Source organism: Lutra lutra, chromosome 7 (genome assembly GCF_902655055.1).
Source record: "Lutra lutra chromosome 7, mLutLut1.2, whole genome shotgun sequence".
In the NCBI taxonomy this organism is placed as follows: Eukaryota; Metazoa; Chordata; class Mammalia; order Carnivora; family Mustelidae; genus Lutra; species Lutra lutra.
Window position 1 is genome coordinate 115,176,696 of NC_062284.1, and position 18,579 is coordinate 115,195,274.

An 18,579-nucleotide genomic window follows, 5' to 3' on the forward strand; every position below is an offset into this window, starting at 1 on the left:
CCCAGAGCCCGAAACTCAGGACCAGTGCACCTGCCATGGTCTACAGCCCCACCCAGCCGCAATCCCCTCCCCGCCACACCCAGGACATTTGCAGCCTTGCCAAGAGAGCTCAAGGAGCTGGGCAGCCACAATGTGGGAACAGCACTTCTCCAGGGGGCCTCTCAGGCCCCCTCCACCCCAGCTTCTGGAGAACAGACTTCCTGCCACAGATGTGATTAGGCCTGGCAGCTCCCAAGGAAGCACAGCTGGGTTTTAATGATTAAATTAAGACCTTCCACTTGCAGCTCTCCCAAGGCTGTGGCCCCTGCTCAGCCTCCGAAGCGAGGTACCCCATCATCCCCCTGGGCAGACGAAATGCCCCGGGGACTCCCTCCCATTGGACGGATGAGGCAGCGCCGCATCCCGCCCCCTGCCCTGAAGCTCTCCTGCTGAAGCCCTAGCCCTCAGGTCCTGCCAAGCCTGGGCTCCCCAGCCAGCCCCCAAGCTGTGTACCCTGGCTGGAGCAGGACTTCTCCATCGGGACAGTGAAGGCAGCAAGGCCAGCAGTTCTCGCAATTCCAATGCCCAGCCCCCTTCCCCTGCCTCCTAATTTTGGAAATTAGGTGGCCTGGGGTGTGCCTAGGACTTTGCATGTGGACAAGCACTCCTGCAGATTCTGGCGGGGGTGGTCTGGGGACGCTCCTCAGAAGACCACTGGGGGCACCAGCCCCTTCCTTCTGTCCTTCTACTCACCTCACAATGCTCAAGGAAGAAAATGCAATGCCTCAGTGACTCAATGTTCCCCACCCCAAGGAAAGAGAGAACCCCGGTTCACAGACATGCACAGGTCCCCTTGGGCACAGGCCCACCTGTTTGGTGGGGAATATGTGGCTAGTCCTGCAGAAAAGTCCAGCACAGGGCATCTGGTCACTCTAATATTTGCTGACCATCACACACATGCCAAGCACCGTTCTGAGCACTTGGGACAGAGATGAGACCATCCCTGCCCCAAGCAGCTGAGCGTGGGATGCAGAAAAGCACAAATGGGCCAAAAATGATCATACCGTGGGCAAACGAACATGACAGAGGAATGACAAGAGGAATGAACGGGGTGTGACAGGAGCCCAGAGCTCCTGTCCTCCTGAGGACAGCCACTCATTTGGGGAAAGCCTCCCTGGAAGAAAACCCTGAGATGAGCCGGGAAGAATGAAAAAGAACAACACCAGGTTTGTGTAAACTAAGAAATGTTAGAAGAGGAGGCAGGGGAGAACACTCAGAAAGGCAGTTGGAGGAGAACAGTATGGTGGCTCCTAAAAAAATTAAACCTAGAATTACCATATGATCCAACAATTCCATTTCTGGGTATTTACCCCAGAGAACTGAAAGCAGGGCTCAAACAGATATCCGTACACCCCAGTTCACAGCAGCACTAGTCGTAAGAGCCAAAAGATAGAAGCAGTTCCAGTGTGCACCAGAAGATGAATGGGTACACAGAACGCGGTGTGTACGTACAGCGCAATGTTAGCCTCAAAAAGGAAGGAGAACGGGACACATGGACGAACCTGGAAGACATTACAATGAAATAAGCCACAGAAAGACATACACTGTCTGATTCCACTAATACAAGGTGCCGAGAACAGTCACAGAAACTAAGACAAGGGTGACTGCCGGGGCTCGAGGGAGAAGGGAGCGGGGGGGAGGGGGAGGCGGTGTTTGATGGGCTTGAGGTCTCCATGAGGGGTGACAGAGAAGTCGCAGGTGGATGCTGGTGTGTCTGCACAACAAAGGGACTTACAAAATAGTCCAGGAAATTGAAAATGTTCAAAACATTCAATTTTCTGTTTCATAGGTTGTACCGCACACACACAATCCCCCTTCCCCATCTCCATTCTCCCACACACAAATTTCACCTGCAGGAAGATATTTAAAAGTTCTGGGGAACAAGATGGCTGGAGCTTGTGCAGAAGCACAGAGGGCAGAGAGCCCGTCCCTGGTGAGGACTGCGCATCTCTTGGGGTGACAGAGGGTCTGAGGTCTGATACCTTTTTGGGAAGTTAGCTGAAAATGAAACAGGTGCCAGCTCACAAAAGATCCTGCGAGCTACGTGAAGGAATGTGGGCTACAGGCTTCGAGCCCTGGGGAGGCACTGAAGGGCTCTGAGCAAGAGACAGCAAGACCTTATTTGGGCCTGAGCCGGCCCCTCCGGCTGCCATGCAGAGGATGGACTGCGGTGGGGAAGGAGCTGGGAGGGGTCCAAGGTCTCTGCGGATCATCTAGGTGAGAGCTGGCAAGGCCCACACTGACACCACATGGCAGAGGTTAAAAGGCTAACAGAAGAAGGAAATAGAAGGAATGGAACTTGAATGCCAAGTTGGAAAGCAAAGCAAAGGAAGCGTTGTCTCAGAGCTCTACATTAGGTTTGGGAGAAGAAGACGGAGAATATAGGAAAGAGGTCTGTCGGGGCCAAGGGTAGTCCGCATACTGGGCACACTGAGGGGATGCTGGGGGGACATCTGGGTGGAGATGGGGCCTGAGGGAAAAGGCTGGACTGAAACCAGGTCTGAGCGTCACTGATACTGAGGTAGAAGGTAAAGTGAAGAGAGTAGCTAAGATTACCCAGCGTATAAACCAAGGCGAGAATGTTGGAACCACCAACCTCGAAGGCATGGTGGAGGAAAGGTATTCCTAAGAAGGCAGAGGACTACATTCAAGGGGAGCTGTCTCTCCAGATTTCTGGACATCCAAATTCTTCACTGGGGGCCAGATAAGGGAGTGGGATCATCTGGATAGAGGTGGAGAGGCACTAGTAGAGCCAAGGTTTGAAGATGGTCAGCCATGGTGGACCTTCTTCCTTTTTGCAAATGAGGGTCCTGAGGCACGTGGATGGCCGGCAGCAGAGCCAGGACCAAACCCAGTCTCCTAGTCTGAATTCACACACGGCGACCCCAGCTTCTTCCAAGAGACCCAGGCCTCACCACGAGCAAAGGCAGAGCAGAAGCTGACGTGTCAAGGCAGCATCCCCCCACTGTGGCCGAACCCAACAGGCAAGCACCTCACCCTTGGCCAGGGTGGCCCCCCTCACCTGAGATGACCTCCAGCAGCAGCATGAGCTTCAGTCCGTCCCGGAAGTCCTCCTCGATGTTCTCGATCTGCGTCCCTGCCTTGCGGAGGTGGGAGTTGCACCATGCCGTGAACGTCTAGGCAAAGGGAAGACGAGCAAGAGGTCAGGCTCCCCACACATCCCAGAGTCTCTGAGGCCTTCACAGGGGCCTTGGTGGGTCCCGGGCCCCGCCTACCACGCCCTCTCCAGGTGCCGTGTGGATGATATGGGCAGGCAACCCTCCTTTGCGGCCTCTCCACGCGCCGTTAGAAGGGCTGGCAACTGACCTCTTAGGTTCTTAGGGTTAGTTTCCATCCTCACAGTTACACGGCAGAATACCCCAGGGGAGGCATAGTGAGCCTTAATTAATTATCAGGGCAAATGAGTTGAATAAATCTTTGACCACTTGGCAGCTGGCTAAGGAAAGAATTAGTGAGTCTTGTTGGGTTCACAGTTCACAGGCGGTGTCAGGACAAGGAGAGAAAGGGGAGGACCCCAATGTGCCCATGTGTGTATGTGTCTGTCTGGCGTCAGGGTGTGAGGCACCTCCAGCTGCAAAGGTGTGAGGAAGAATTCCAGAAGGGACTCTGAGGAGACTAAATGAAAGTCCATCTATATTGTGATTTTCCAGTCTGAGGGCAGGGGTTGCGGCAGGGGCAAGGGGCAGGGGAGAGCAGCAACACTGAAGCAGCCCGGGACTAACCAAGCAGTCCCTCAAGGACAGCGCCACCTCGTGGCTCCCACGAGGAACAGGCTGACCCCAGGAACAGAGACAGAAGCAGGTGCTTCCATTTCCCAAGCCCACCTAAAACTGGGGCAGGGTCTCTCCCCAGAAAGAAGAGCTCTCCAGCTTCAGATGCAATCTACTTCTTGGCAACTCCAGAATTCTATGCACCAAACGGCATCCTCAACAACACAGGGTCTCAAGTCCCCATGTCCAGCCCCCCACCGCCCCCAGCAGCGCCAGTCAGCTCCCCTCCCACCCGCCCTGCAAAACTGCAATGGTGAGCGGTGTGTTACTCAACCAGTAGCAGGCACACCAGAACCACCCCTCCTCCTCAGAAAGGTCACCAGACTCATGACCCCCTTCCTCCACCACTTCCTCTTGCCCTTGGGGGGGGAACAAAGGGAAGTGGCAAGGAACAGGCCAAAGAGAGGAATGGCACCCCAGTGATCGTGAGCAGAAAAGAAACGGCTGCTCGGGTTTATGAGCAAGAGCTGATAGAGCCAGTGAGCAAGGAGGAAGGACGGTGTCAGTCCACGAAGGTGGGGAGGAGGAGGCAGCGCAACGACACCCCAAAGTCCAAGTCTTCATCTTTAAATCACGCCTCATGAGGCGACTTCTCTCTCCCTACAAACGCTACTCCACTCTGCCAGTCAGCTCCCACGATGGAGAAGAGGCTTGTGGGTGCTATCCAAAAGCTTTGGGAAGCCTGATACACAGATGAGGGTGAGCAGGGATATATTCTGACCCTCAGGCTGGAATGTCCTCCACGCCATGCTTGGCTAGCTCACACTCATCTTCCAAGATCAGGCTCAGCAATCGCTTCCTCCCGGAAGCCTTCCTGACAGCCCACCGCCACACCTGGTTTGGGGGCATAGAGCCCAAAGCATCCTGCACCCACGCCATCATTGCCCCTATCCCAGTGCACGGTCATTACCTGGCCACTTGTCGGAGAGGGTGTGGCCTCAATGCTCTGCCTAGAGTTCCAGAGCACAGGGTCAGGGACACAGCAGTGACCAAAAGAGCAAAAACCCCTGCTCAGCAAAAACTCCCTGTGCAGTGCACATTCCAGACAATGTAAAAACTGGATAGCTGGGTGAAGGAGCATGGTGAAGGGGCCTTGCAAAGCTGGAGGGATTGGGGGGGGGGACAGTTCTAGAAGACCCAGATGCACCTGTGGATGATGCCGGGAGGTATCCGGGCAGCGGGCTGTTGGGCCAAACAGCGCCCTCGGGGACCCTCCAGAAGCGTAAGACCACCCAGAGGAGGTCTGTTTACTGGGTGCCCTGCCCCTAGTGTTGGCACCATGACCTGGCAGGAGACTAGGGGGTACTTAGCCTTTTTCATTTTGTTAAAATTTTTTTGTTGTAAAACATTAGAGAACTTTGTAATCTTGAAGAGAATTTATCTTGTGGTTCCATATCCTCTCCCAGCTGTGACCTGTCCACATACTCCCACCCCGAGTGTCATCACGATAGGTATGCGGGGGGAGGGCAGCTTCTTCTCATCTACCACCATCTGGAATTTCCACCGCGCCTTGCTCTCACCTCCCTTCCAGGCCCACACTCAGCCTCTGCCCTGGGGTTTCCTACAGACTCCAGGGGAAGTGCCCCTCCCCCCAGCAGGGGGCAATTTCGGGTCCAATGTGGCCAAGGTCCTGGTCGGAATCACCCGCACTGGCCACAGCTGGGGGCCATGAGATCTGTTTATCGCTCAGCTGTGGAGAGGGGTTGGGGATGAGGGGAAGAAGAGGCTGGTTTTGAAAAAAAAAAAAAAAAAATACTGCTTTTGCAAGAGGAAAATGCTGTTGAAAGCAGCCGACCCCATTTCCTGGGGAAGCCAGGCTCAGAGCTCTGGGAGACAGAAATGCACCTGTGTTTGCTCATGGCTCCCACACAAAGCCCTGGTTCTGAGGCCTCTGGAGCTGCGCGCCACTGGGAGACCCTCAGTGTCCCATCCTGGGCCCGACAGGTGACTGCCTTGAAGGGGCGCCTGAAGGAAAGTTCCACCAATAAGCAGCACCTCTCACGCAGCTCAGGCCACGGGACGGAAGGGGTGGAGGTCACTTTCGGGCTGAGACCAGGCATGTCAGGGTGCACCACATCTGATTCAACTCTTTTCCAGCTGTGTGACTCTGAGATTACCCTCCCTCAACTTCAGTTCCCTGACCAGTAAAAGCCAGACAGTGACAGCACTTTAAGAAGTCAGAAGGGTTAACTAGAAAACACTTGTAAATTGCCTGTCACTTCGAAAGCGTGCCATCGGTGATAAGGAGGAGGAGATAAAGCAGCTGCTCTCCCCGTGGACTCACCTGCTCTGTGCCCCCCACCTGCAGTCTCCTCCCTGCCCTCAGCCACCAAACTCTGTCCAGGTCCCACCCTGAAGTGCAGCCCTGAGCTCCCAATATGACACCCCGTGTGTCTGAGAACTCTGCTGTGTTATGGTAAAGGACTATCATTGTGGTGTGGGGTGCAGGAGGCCCATGACTTGTACAGCGACTCTATGGATCCTCACCAGAGAAGAAACCAATGGGGCAAAGGAGTGGGGAGGACAATGTGGGCACCACGCAGCCATATGCTCGCCTCCGGCGTACAACCCCACTGTTGTGTCTGGACTGAAGAGTCCTGGTTCCCTGGCCAGGGCAGCCCTCCAGGAGCTCCTTAGTGAAGGACTTATTAAACTAAATTCAAAACACAGAATTCCAGTCATTTCCACCAGATGAACAAAGGGTGGAGATGTCCCACTTGCTGGTGAAGATGTACGAACAGACCTTGGTCTTCACGTTCACGCTCCAACATTATGATAGAGGAGGACACCTGCACCTGCTCCTTGGCAGTGCCCCAAAGCTCCAACAAGGATGAAAAGCCAACAGCTACAAGTGATGCCCATAGTTAGAGACCCAGGGCCCAGGGCCTCCAGGCCACGCATCCCAGTGTGGTGAGGAGTGCTACCCCCGCTGGGCTAGGGTCCAGCCTCACTCAAATGAAGGCCAGGGGGCCATCTTATGGCCTTAGTCCCAACCTTGCCTCACCCTATCGGACCTTCCTATTGTTCCAAGAGCCCCATCAATGGGTCCTTCTTCAGATCACAGTCTAAAGAGACAGAAGCTGCTGATGGGGGACACCTGGGTGGCTTAGTCAGTTAAGCGTCTGCCTTCCACTGAGGTCATGATCCTAGGGTCCTGGGCTCGGGCTCCCTGCTCAGCGGGGAGTCTGCTTCTCCCTCTCCTTCTGCCCCTCCCTTTGCTTGTGGGTGCTTGCTCGCTCTCTCTCAAACAAATAAATAAAATCTTAAAAAAAGAAAAGAAGGGACGCCTGGGTGGCTCAGTTGGTTAAGCAGCTGCCTTCGGCTCGGGTCATGATTCCAGCGTCCTGGTATCGAGTCCCGCATCGGGCTCCTTGCTCAGCAGGAGCCTGCTTCTCCCTCTGCCTCTGCCTGCCATTCTGTCTGCCTGTGCTTGCTCTCTCTCCCTCTCTCTCTGACAAATAAATAAAATCTTAAAAAAAAAAAAGAAAAGAAGCCGCCGATGGGCCTTTGGTGGACACACTCTGCAGCAGAAATGGGCTCAGGGGTGCTGGGAGATCTCAGGAAATGTGCTTGGGGCCCCATGCTGGAAGGGCTCACAGGTTCCTTTCCCATTTCACCCTCCTCCGGCTGCAACCTCTGAGGGTGCTGGGAGACAGGGAGGGGCTGGCAGAGAACCAGAACCTGGGTTCAACCTCTCTCAGACCTTGTACTATCTACCCACCTCCAATCTGCATATCTAACCCTATCTAATGGCTGAAAGTCAGGGCTGCCAATAGGCCTGGCCAGGCCCCAAGTTGGGGGTGGGGGGACAGATGAACACGTCATGACAGGGGAGATAGGGGAGAAGAAGGAGGGTGCTTGAGCCCAGGCTGAGTTCCATGGAGCTACCTTCTTTCTCTATGGGCCTCAAAGTCCTGCTGTCACAGAGAATCCTCTAATACTTTTTTTTCCATTATGTCTTTAACAAGTAAATATTTCCCCTAAAATGTGTTGAGAAAACAAGTGGCTTTTGAGAACGTGCTCTCTCCCACTCCCAGCTCAGAGGCACCAGAATGTGACTTTAGTCACACTGGTCTCTTTGAGCCTCTGTTTTCAAATCTGTAAAATGGGAATAGACAATAGCATCCAGTCGGCAGAACTGTGATGAAATTTAAATAAGATATAAAAGTAGACAATAAAAAATTTGAAAAAAGAGAATATTAATCTTAATATTGCTAATTTATGTTAATGATAACACAGTATTAATATACGTCTGAAATATAGTAAATGCGTTAAGAAACAGTCACTAGCCTCATCATTATTGTCTATATCTTAAGATTCCAAAAGAGTATCTGTATTATCATATTCAGCTTGGTTCTGGGGTACAGAAGATCACCCCATAAGCACGAATCAGAGGCTGAACCTTTAAAGTCAAGCAGCATTCACAGCCTTCATCTTGGTGGGAGAAGGAGTAGTCAAACGTGAGATGCTAAAACACGGGAAGTCAGGGCACTTGACTAGAGGATCACTCTGGACAGCAAGCATCTGGGAGTCTGGAAGGATTCACTCTAAAGAAGATCACGCAAACCCCAGGTCCCACCACTTCTGGGTCAGGTGGTAATGGTGGGCAAGCGACTCAGTGTGGCTTTGCTCAAGGCGCTCACCTGTAGAGCGGGGATAATATGAAGAGGGTAAGAACACATGGGGCCTGGGGATTCCGTAAGACGAGCCATTTAAGTCCCTGAAAAGAGCCTGGGACAGAGTGGCTGCCTGATAGTTACCTATTCTCACTGCTACCACAATAATCAAAACTACCATTATTACAAGTTCTTGCTGCCCAACACATTTCACTGAAGAATGTTAGAGCCAGAAGCCATGCTAACAGCACCCATGTCAAAGCCTCCCTTTACCAGGGAGGACACGTGACCAGAGAAGGCAAGTGGCTCTTCGCAGGCCACCAAGTCGGGTATGGTCACAACCCAGCCTCCTGACTCCCCTTGCCACACACTTTCCGCTCCACCAGGACAATGCAGATTTCAGGCTGCAGGTACGGTGGGCTAAATCTTACAGAGTATCATTGAAAATGGGTCACTGTGAAATGACACCAGCAACCAGATGGAATCTGGGTGACTCGGGTCAGCTATGGCACAGAGTCTGAGCTGACGGCCCATCAGGAGAGCTGGCGTGGGAGGGGCAGCCTGTCTGGGGGCAGCGTGGTGGAGAGGCGACGGGAGCAGAGCCAGGAAGCAGGCAGGCGGTCACCAAGACATGGGAGAGCGTTCTGGATGGAGAGCAGATCAGAAACATGTCTTTGCAGGGAACTCTGAGAACTGGGGCTGTCTGACCAGAGGACAGAAGAGAGGACTCAGGGGCTCTCTTCAAAGATTTGAAAGACCTTCCCATGGATGAGCAAATAAGTCTGCTGGACAAGGCAGGAGGCAAAGTAAGGAATATAGATTTGAGAGCAAGACTGACCAGGCCCAGTCCCAGCTCTGCCCCTGAGCGATTGTGGGCCAGTGACTTCACTGGCTTGCCCATCTGTAAACTAGGTGTAAGAACAGAACCCACCTCCAAGGATGGTGAGGGGATAGACGCAGCAAACACATGGCAACCGCTGAGCACGATCTCCCACACGTAAGGTTCAAAGAACGGTGGCTACTAGTATTAGGATGGAGGACAGTGCCAGGAAGGCTAGAGTTCAGTGTCAGAACAGACCAAATGTCCAGTGTGCTACCTGCCAACGGCATGTGCTTGGTGAGGGTGCTGGGGAGGGATCCACACACCCCTGGGCACTGAGCAACGTTCCCTTACGATGCTGATTCTCTGAGAGACTAAGGCAGTCCTTGAAAAAGTTACTTTAGAGATATGTTCAAAGAGCTCAGTTACCAAGAGTCACACTTAAACGTGTGGGCAGAGCTTCTCAACCTCTGTACTATTGGTACTTGGGGCTGGTTTCTTGTCAGGGGTCGGGGGGCCTATCCTGTGAATCACAGATGTCCAGGAGCTCCCCTGGGCCCTCCCGTGAGATACCACTAACATCTCCCCATTTCAAGTGGTGACAACCAAAGGTCACCATCCCTTGAGAGCCCAAAGGAGACAAACACATGCCCTAAATCACAGTATTAGCAGCTAACTCTACTAAGCACATCTGTGGACTAGACCCTCTTCTGAGTGTTTCACCCTCTTTAACTCCTACATCTTCACAACACCACTGTGAAGCAGGTGCTCTTATCATCCTCATTTTACAGAGGAGGAAACGAAGCCTCAAAGAGGTTAAATAAATGAGCAGAAGGGGCAAGTGTGAGGAAAACAGGACTGGGATGCCTGGCTCACTCAGTTTGGCAGAGCAAGTGACTCCTGATCTAGGGGTTGTGAGTTGGAGCCCTATGTTGCCTGTAGAGATTATTTAGAAATAAAATATTTATTTAAAAAAAAAAAGACTCCTAGGGTCTCTGGCTCCTTAATGGGAGAACATGAAATCTTTCTAAGTCTCCTAACAAAAAAAGCGGCACACACAGGAACAGGATCGTACAAGGTATTGACGCAAGTACTAAGCACGCAACGGTGTGTGCGCAGGCACCCCTGCAGCCACCACAGCGGGGGTGCCAGCCGCCCAGGGATCTGGCAGCAAAAGCTGACAGGACCTCCTATCGGGGCTGCGGGGGCTCCCCTTACTTGGGCTGGATCAAGGACTGATACCTGTCACCTGGGGGGACAGTGGAAGGTACCACTCATGCTGCCATACTTGGTGAATTGAAACAAAGGGTATCGATTGTCACTTGTTACCTTGGCAAAAGTAAGTTCCTGTTCATTCCCATGGCAGGGTGGGTACCGAGACAAGGCCCCGCAAGATGTCACAGCAGGCGGGGATGACGTCACAGCGGGCGGGATGACGTCACAGCAGGCAGGATGACGCCGTACGACTCCTGGGGAAAGCTCCCCACCAAGGGGAACTGAAGTCCACGCAAGCCCTAGCCCAATGCCTAGGCGCTATTCTGGGCAAACACTGCTAAATTAAGGCCATGAGTAAGAAAATGTTCTTGTCAGCATTACTTGAGAGGAAAAAATTAGAAACGGCCCCAATTATACTAATAAAGTATCAGTAACGTAAATTATGATTCATCCACTTAATGGAACGTTACATGGCCAAAATGAGAGGTTCTGAAACTATGTATTATTATGCAAAGAACCCTTAGATATAATTAACAAAAAAGCAGGATACAGAACCGTATGTACAGCAGCAGGGTCAAAGCTAAGTGAGTGACCCCAGGAACGTGAAAAGCCCCTGAAACAAAACCCATCCACGCGTGAAGACGCCGGGGCTCCAGGAAGCGAATGCCCGACTTCCTCTGCTTCCCTGCATCAGGCATCTGCAAATACGACCCGCATTAACGATCTGCTCCCTCGCCCTTCTCCCTGCTAGCACTTTCCTTTTGGATGTTTACTCGCCTCGGAACACAATCCAGGCCGTCCACTCTTGGCTGACCTCACCAGAGAAGCCTCTGTTGACAAAGGTGCCTTTTCTATCGGTCTCACGACAGAGGAAACAAGATAACCCACCTGCAGCCCAATAAGATCACCTGGCCGTGGTGGGGAGACAGCAGCCCCGTCTCACCCAGCCACCCCAGGCCTTGGGCTCACGTGCTGCCCACACCTCTCCCAGGCACACCCTCCCACTCCTCTGGGATCACTCCAGGGGAGCTATTGTTCAGAGGACCTGGTGTGCGTGTGATCCCAGATAAGTGACCTCGACCCCTTCCAGCTATGGAACCCCAAACAAGTCCCTCATACCTGGCAGGCCGGAATCCAGCAACTTTTCCCATCATAACATGCCTAATTCAAAGACAGAAGCGCAGATGAGAGCTACAATTGGGGTGAGCATAGCATAAGGTATAGAATTGTCCAGAATCACTACTGTATACCTAAAACCAATGGAATGCTGTGGCAACTATACAATTAAAAAAAAAAAAAAAAAAAAAGGCACAGCCAAACAGAGCACCAGGGGCAATCTTTTGTTCCTTATAGGGCTGATTCCAATTGGTAGGCTCTGGTCCTTATCAAAAGAGGCCAATAAATTCCATTAGGGACGTTTCATCTCCATGAACTCCAAGTATGATCAGTGTTTCAGTCTCGAGACTGACAGCTCCCGTCCTCACAACCAGATACCTGTTGGGAGCTCAGTGGATCACCCACAAAAGCTGTATGCTGGAATGTTCCTGGAAGGGAGGGGAGCTGGGGCCTCCTGACAGAGGACGGAAGGACATTTGTTTTTTACAGAATACCCTTCTGTTTCTTTTGAATTTTATACTGGATACAGTCATTACCTATTAAAAAAAAAAAAAAGCTATGCAAATGTAAGAAAAGTCTGTCTGCACACATACGCATTTCTCTAAGTTAGACCTCTGGGATGGGATACAGGGAACTTCCCATTTCTCTGGGAATTCTGGGGACAGGGGTGGAGGGATGCGTGCTCATTTATTATCAGGGCGGGGGGAGATGTTTCTAAAGAAAAAAAGTAATCAAAAGGGAAAAAACTGTCCCATCCACTTAAAAGAATTAGGAAGAGAATCAAATAAGATACCACAAAGAGAAAGGGTTCTGAAAAACTTTAAAGTGCCTTATCCATGTAGAATATGGGAGGAGAACAGGGAAAGTCATAATCGGGGGCAGGGACAGGACAATAAGCCAGCAATCACACACACATCCACCCCAATAGCTGGTAAACTGCTAATCGTGGGGCGAGAGGAAAGGCAGCACTCCCCAGTCAAGAGGCTCCTGAAAACCCCAGTCTAGTTTCTCAGCCTCTTAAAGGTGGTACCTGGCTGCTCATTCTCAGTGCGTCCCCTCTATCCCGGGAGCAGAGCAACCAGGGACGTGGTCTAGGCTCCCAGGGTCAAAAACCAGTTCTGCAGCCCCCCTGCCAGCGGGTGCTCCACCACAGCTGCCAGTTGGCGCAGTGGGTGGGCATCAGGCCCGGGACCCCTGAGGGGGCTGGGCCAGCACGTGCTCGGGGTTGAGTTCTCCACAGCATCCTCGGGCACTGCCAGGGTGCCTTCTCTCTCCCGCCGGCCACCCTGCAGACCCTCTGGTCCCCACCCGTGGCCAGGCCAGCCAGGGTGTGGGCACTGGGTGGTGTGTGTAGGCCAAGAGCTGCCCAGAAGTGATCTCAGATGCCCGCTGCTCTCGTAACATAAACAGGAGTATCTGGTTCACTTATCAAGGGCACGCTGCCAGCCTTTCAAAGCAAGCTGTCAGCTGGCTCGCTCGAGATGAAAAGCAGAGTCCTCAAGAACATCTCCACCCAGATCTGTGTTCTTTCCCCCAACCTGGGAGCGGTTGCTGACAAAGTTGAGAACCGCCGGGCAGCTTCCTCTGTTTGGAAAGGGTACCTCTCGCACAGCTTGCCCCCCAGGCCACGTGAAGGCTGGCATCCTAGAGACTCAGGGTGCAGGTGGCTGGGGCACCCCAGGGAGCTGGACTGCGGAACCGGGCAGAGCTGGGGCTGCCGTCCCAGTCTACACCTTTCACCAGTTCTCTCTGGGCAGGATCCTTAGTCCCGGCCTCAGGATGCCCACCTATAAAATGGGGATAATAAGACACAGCAGGATGCCTGGGTGGCTCAGTAGGTCAACCGTCTGCCTTCAGCTCAGGTCATGATCCCAGAGTCCTGGGATCAGTCCCGCATCTCACCCTGCTCAGCAGGGAGTCTGCTTCTTCCTTGGCCTGCTCTGCCTGCCACCACCCCCCCACCCCTGCTTATGTTCTCTTTCTGACAAAAAACAAACAAACAAAACCACAAGATCTACACAGCACGGCATCAGAAAGGACCAAATTAGATCTTATGTACTTAATCAAAGATGGCCTGGCGCTATGTCAACGGCAGACTCTTAAAAAATCTCAATCCAGCCCGCCTCCATCCCTCACTGGCTGCAGGACCTGAATTAACCTGTCTAGGCCTCCATCGCTTCATCTGACAAATGGGGACACATAATATTCCTACTTTGCAGGTTGCTGTCAAAATGAGGCCAATGGAAGCAAACACAACAGAGCAGGAACCCATACACATCTGGGGTCATCCTGCTTTCACTTCCCAACCCCTTCTGTTTAATCAAGGTTAATCATTCACAGAGCTCTACAGGCTGGAAAGAAAGACGTCCTGTGGTTGTTTTTCCTGTGGTTGTTTTTTCCTCGAGACCAGCCTGCCAGCCAGGGGAGCAAGGGACTGTCCATTCCCTCGTTTATGTCCACCTGCAGCCCAGGTTGGGAGACAAAGGAGCAGGGGCCTGACTGGCTCAACCCGGCAGGCCCTCTGACCTGATGAACACACCCGGGTTGGGGAGAACTCGCACTGCCTCCCCGAAAAGGCCCTCAGAGGGCAGAGGGGAGCCTGGGCAGCTCAGCACCTTCCCTACTGTGTAGGTGGAACTTGTCAGCTTCTGAGAGAATGGGGAACTGTTTTAAAAGACTGGTGGCCCTGTGATCCCTGTGAGGAAGCCAAGGCTGTCCCCTGAGCACCTGGCCCACGAAGGTCAGCGACCTCCACCATCTCCACTTCCACAGCCAGAGAGCAAAGACTGGCGATGCAGCCATCGACAACCGTCAGCCAAAGATCCCGATCCCGGTGGCCTTTGTGATCCCGATCCATGGGCCTCAGTTGTCATATCAAGAAGACAAAAACAAATATGAGCATCTACTCCACAGGGTGGTCGGGCGGGAGGGTTGTGCAAGCGAATGCAAAGGGCTTAGCCCATGACCAGATGCAGACTGAGGGCTCGCTAGATGTTAAAAACCAAAAAGCTATCTACGGAGACACAAAGTGAGTCCTAGTTGCTTAGGGCTGGGAGCAGAGGAGAAAGCGGGGTGAAGCGAAGGGGCATAGGTTTTCATTCTGAGGTGATGAAAATGTCCTCAGAGGAGCCTGGGTGGCTTAGTCATTAAACATCTTCCTTCAGCTTGGGTCGTTATTCCTGGGTCCTGGGATCAACTCCCACATGGGGCTCCCTGCTCAGGTCGGAACCTGCTTCTCCCTCTCTCTCTACCTGCCACTCCCCTGCTTTGCTCTCCTACCCCCAACTCTATCAAATAAATAAATAAAATCTTATAGGAAAAAAAAACTATTCTCAAGCTGACGGTGAGGAGGGTTGCACAGCTGTGAGTAGGCTAACTGCCTTCCAACCATACCCTTGACATGGGTGAACTGTATGTAAACTGTATCTCAAAAAAGCTGTTATAAAAAAAAGACCAAAGTAGACTAAACTGTTCCAGGACCCCACTAAGCCTTTTACTGCGGTTTTGTTGTTGTTGTTTACCCGTCAGTCCCACTGGCAAGAAACCAGCCACAAAGGCATGCCCTGGACCCTCCCCTTGTCCAGGCATCCAGGTGCGAGGGTATGGACTGAACCAGCCAGCTACTGACTGTGGCCCAGGAGCAAGCTAGCAGGAGGTTTCCAAGGTGACAGGGATGGGTCTCATCTTTGGTGGGGCCAGGCTTAAACCATGAGGTACAGGAGGTACCACGGGCCTTCTTGATGTCTCCCCAAGGAACAGCTACTCGACAGGGCAGCTCAGAGCCCACAGCATCTGCTCCTGGCCACCCCTGCTGCAGAGCAACACCTCGCTCTGGAGACCAGTGTGAGGACGGCCTGCTCCCCACCGTGGACCTGGAGATGACCTCGCCTGGGACCCCTCCCCCACGTCTGGAGTCCAGTCCTGGCCCGCAGGTCCGCTGGCACACAGGCCTCAGAAGGCTGGAGCTCACAGAAGTAGCCCACACATTCCTTCTCCAAAGAAGGAAAAGCCACCCAAAAGTGAGGTCATTTGGTTTTTCTGGCACTGACGATTACAGCTATGGGCCACTTGGTTCCACAGAAAGCTTCCCCGGATGACAAGGATTTGGCCCAGCCTCATATTCATAAAATATGGGGATCTGTGGTCTGGCTGACTCGCCCGTAGCTGGACTTCCCTGTGTTGTTGAGGTGTGACCCTTGACTTTGCCTCTTGAAGCCTCCATCTAGGAGACCACACTCCGCAGAAACAGGCCTGCAAGAAGACGCACACTGTGTGCCATACGGTCAGCGGGCACCACGCAGGAGTGCGGGAGGTCCCCTCGGCACGTGTGTGTCCCTGAGTCTGGGTCAGCACGCTGCGGCGGGCCCCGTGGCCCAGCACCTCCGGGCCTGGCCTCCTCGACCCAGCCAAGGACACATGACCGATGGGCCCTCGGCACCAGTCTGGCCCAGACCGAAGCCAATGCTGCGATGCTCCCACCGTGCTCCGGAGGGGACTGCCACCCAGTCCACGTGACCTCCCCCAAATACGGGTAGAAATGTGGCCTTCCCAAGGGAAAGCTCCAAGCTCCGGGGAACCCAGAGATGCCCCAAGCAAAAAGCAGGGTGGCGGTGCCAACTCAGAGTCCAAGGGCAGTGGGAGCAGCACAAGCGGGTTGGGGGTAGGGTGCAAACTTCCTGAGCAACAACAGACTCTCTGCCACTCCCCTGGGGAATGGGGCTTTCTGCAGAAGATCTCTGTCAGTCTCCGCTGGGACAGCAATTACCCCATGCCTAACAGGAAGTTTCTGGTTCCTGGAGCCCTGAATGGAGAAAGGGAACGAGAGGCGGGGCACACAGAGTACCTCCTGAGTCACACAATTGTCCCTTTACACCTAAGAGACTGGGCAACAATTAGGATGTTGTTGGGGTCCAGGGAAACGGGGGCTCGTACGCCCTGCTGAAGAGCAACCCAGCACTAGGTCGGGAACAACGGCGGGCACACCTGCTTGGCCCCCCAGCAATGCTCTGGGCTGGAAGTCGCCGTCTCAGAGACTTCCTCCCTCGGTGACCACCGGGTCCAAGGGAGAAAATTCATCATCCCATCAGCTGTGTTGGAAGGGGCAGGGTTGGGAACAATTTGCAGGTCCACTGTAAGGAAGACAGCGAGTACAGTGGCCAGACACAGACCTGCAGTGACAGTGGGCTGTGAGCTGAGGGCCTAGTTAGGTCAGTTCTCCTCACCTGAGGTCCCGGAAAACAAAGTTTCTTCTCTCAAAACCCAAACACAGATCAGCACATTATAAAGCAACACAGAAACCCCCAAATCCCCCATTAAGGCCCCAAAGACAACCTGTGAGCCAAGAAGAGCACAGCCAGGCCCAGGCTGATGCAGCCCATGCCACCACTGCCCGCCCAGCCTGGCCACCAGACAGGAGTACAGGGGGTACGGCGCATTGGCAGCCAGCATGGTGGGCCTATTGGCCACGTGGCCGGCCCAGCTCAAGGGACAGGGCAGCAAACGGATCAGCAGCAGGAAGCAGGAGGCTGAAGAACAGGAATGTGTCTGCAGAAATGTCCACATTTTGGGCGGGGTGGAGAGGAGGAGAAGTGTAGCTGCAGGTGGGTCTGACCAGGACCCTCCAACTCTGCTGGGACTGGGCAGGACATGGGGCATCTGTCTGTGGGGGAGTGTGATCACAGCCTCCCCCAAAGCAGGAAGTGCCACAGGCACTCTGTTCCCCAGCGCTGGGCTTAGCCTCAGAAACTGAGCAGGGGCAGCCAGCGGGCAACAGAGCCTCCCCCAAACCTCAGTCCAGAGAAAAACAGAGTGTCAAGCCCCCCACAAAAGGGGCACTAAAGGCAATGGGGACCTCTGGACTCCAGGAGGGGGTTAGAGAGGGAATGAGATCAGAGAGGTTGGCTATCCTTACCACTTTATGAGGCACCCAACACTTCAGCAAACCTGCTCAACAATCCTGGGCTAGAGGAGGAAACCGAGGGTCAGAGGTGCTCACAACCTTCCCAGGCACCCAGCTAGTGAGAGGCAGAACTGAAATATGAACCAGGGTCCACAGGACACCAAAGCCTCAGCCCCAGGAAGCCTTCTATTTTCACGTAGGCTGGGAAATAAAGGAGGAATCAGCCAGCACCACCTGCCCCAACCACCCAGCTTCACCCACCATCCTGCATCAGTCCTGCACCTGTCTAGAGCCACACGGGCACCTGTGCAGCTGTCCTCAGACCATCTCTGGGCCTGGATCAAGGAGGGTAGCTAAAGGTCAGCCTAGGACACAGGGTTAAGAGTCACCCCCAACGCTCACATCCAGCCACGAGAGAAGGTCCTGGACCTGGTGGCTCCCTGGGGATGCAGAATGGGCCAGGAAGGTTTTTCTTCAAGTCTCAACTTTAGGGAGATGGAGAGAGGGTTTGAACTCTGGTCTCTTTTGGCTTTCTGAACACAAAGCCCATTGACAGAGATCAGGAATAATTAAAGGGGCAGCCAAGTCAGGGGTGTATATGCCAGAGTGTGGGCAACTGGCTTGTTTGGGCTTGGACTGGCCTGATGTCAGCAGCCTCCCCCACAGCGGTCCACTGCAGATGCCCTGACTCGCCCAGGCTCCAGGATCCCCCGCCTGGGAGCCAGGAGCCAGATTCACATGGGCCCTGGGGTCACACACTGGGCTCCTAAATCAAGGAGCCTTCAGTCTGCTGGGGATGACAAATGTTAATCACTCATATAAATGACTGTATATTTGCAAGCTGAGTTTAAATGCATACGGACAAAGTTCCAGAAGATCTGGGGCTAAAAAAGGGCCCTAACCTGGTCATGTGTGTGTAGGAGTGTGCATTCACACCCCATACGGACTGCTGCCTTGAGGAAGTCAGTGGATATTCTTCTTTTTAAGATTTACTTATTTATTTTAGAGAGCCAGAGAGTGCAAGTGGGAGGGGCAGAGGGAGAGACTCTCAAGGAGACTCGGCCCTGAGCATGGAACCCAGCA

At 53.4% G+C, this 18,579-nt stretch overlaps 1 protein-coding gene across 4 annotated transcripts in view; it reads right to left on the bottom strand.

Annotated features, from left to right (window-relative positions):
• ACTN1 (actinin alpha 1) overlaps window positions 1-18,579 on the bottom strand; it is a 97,895-nt gene that overhangs the window by 40,540 nt on the left and 38,776 nt on the right. For all 4 annotated transcript variants that reach the window (XM_047736867.1, XM_047736864.1, XM_047736866.1 and 1 more), the window contains exon 2: window positions 3,062-3,176. In XM_047736867.1, coding sequence (XP_047592823.1) covers window positions 3,062-3,176 — 115 coding nt within the window. The remainder of the gene's footprint in view (window positions 1-3,061; window positions 3,177-18,579) is intronic.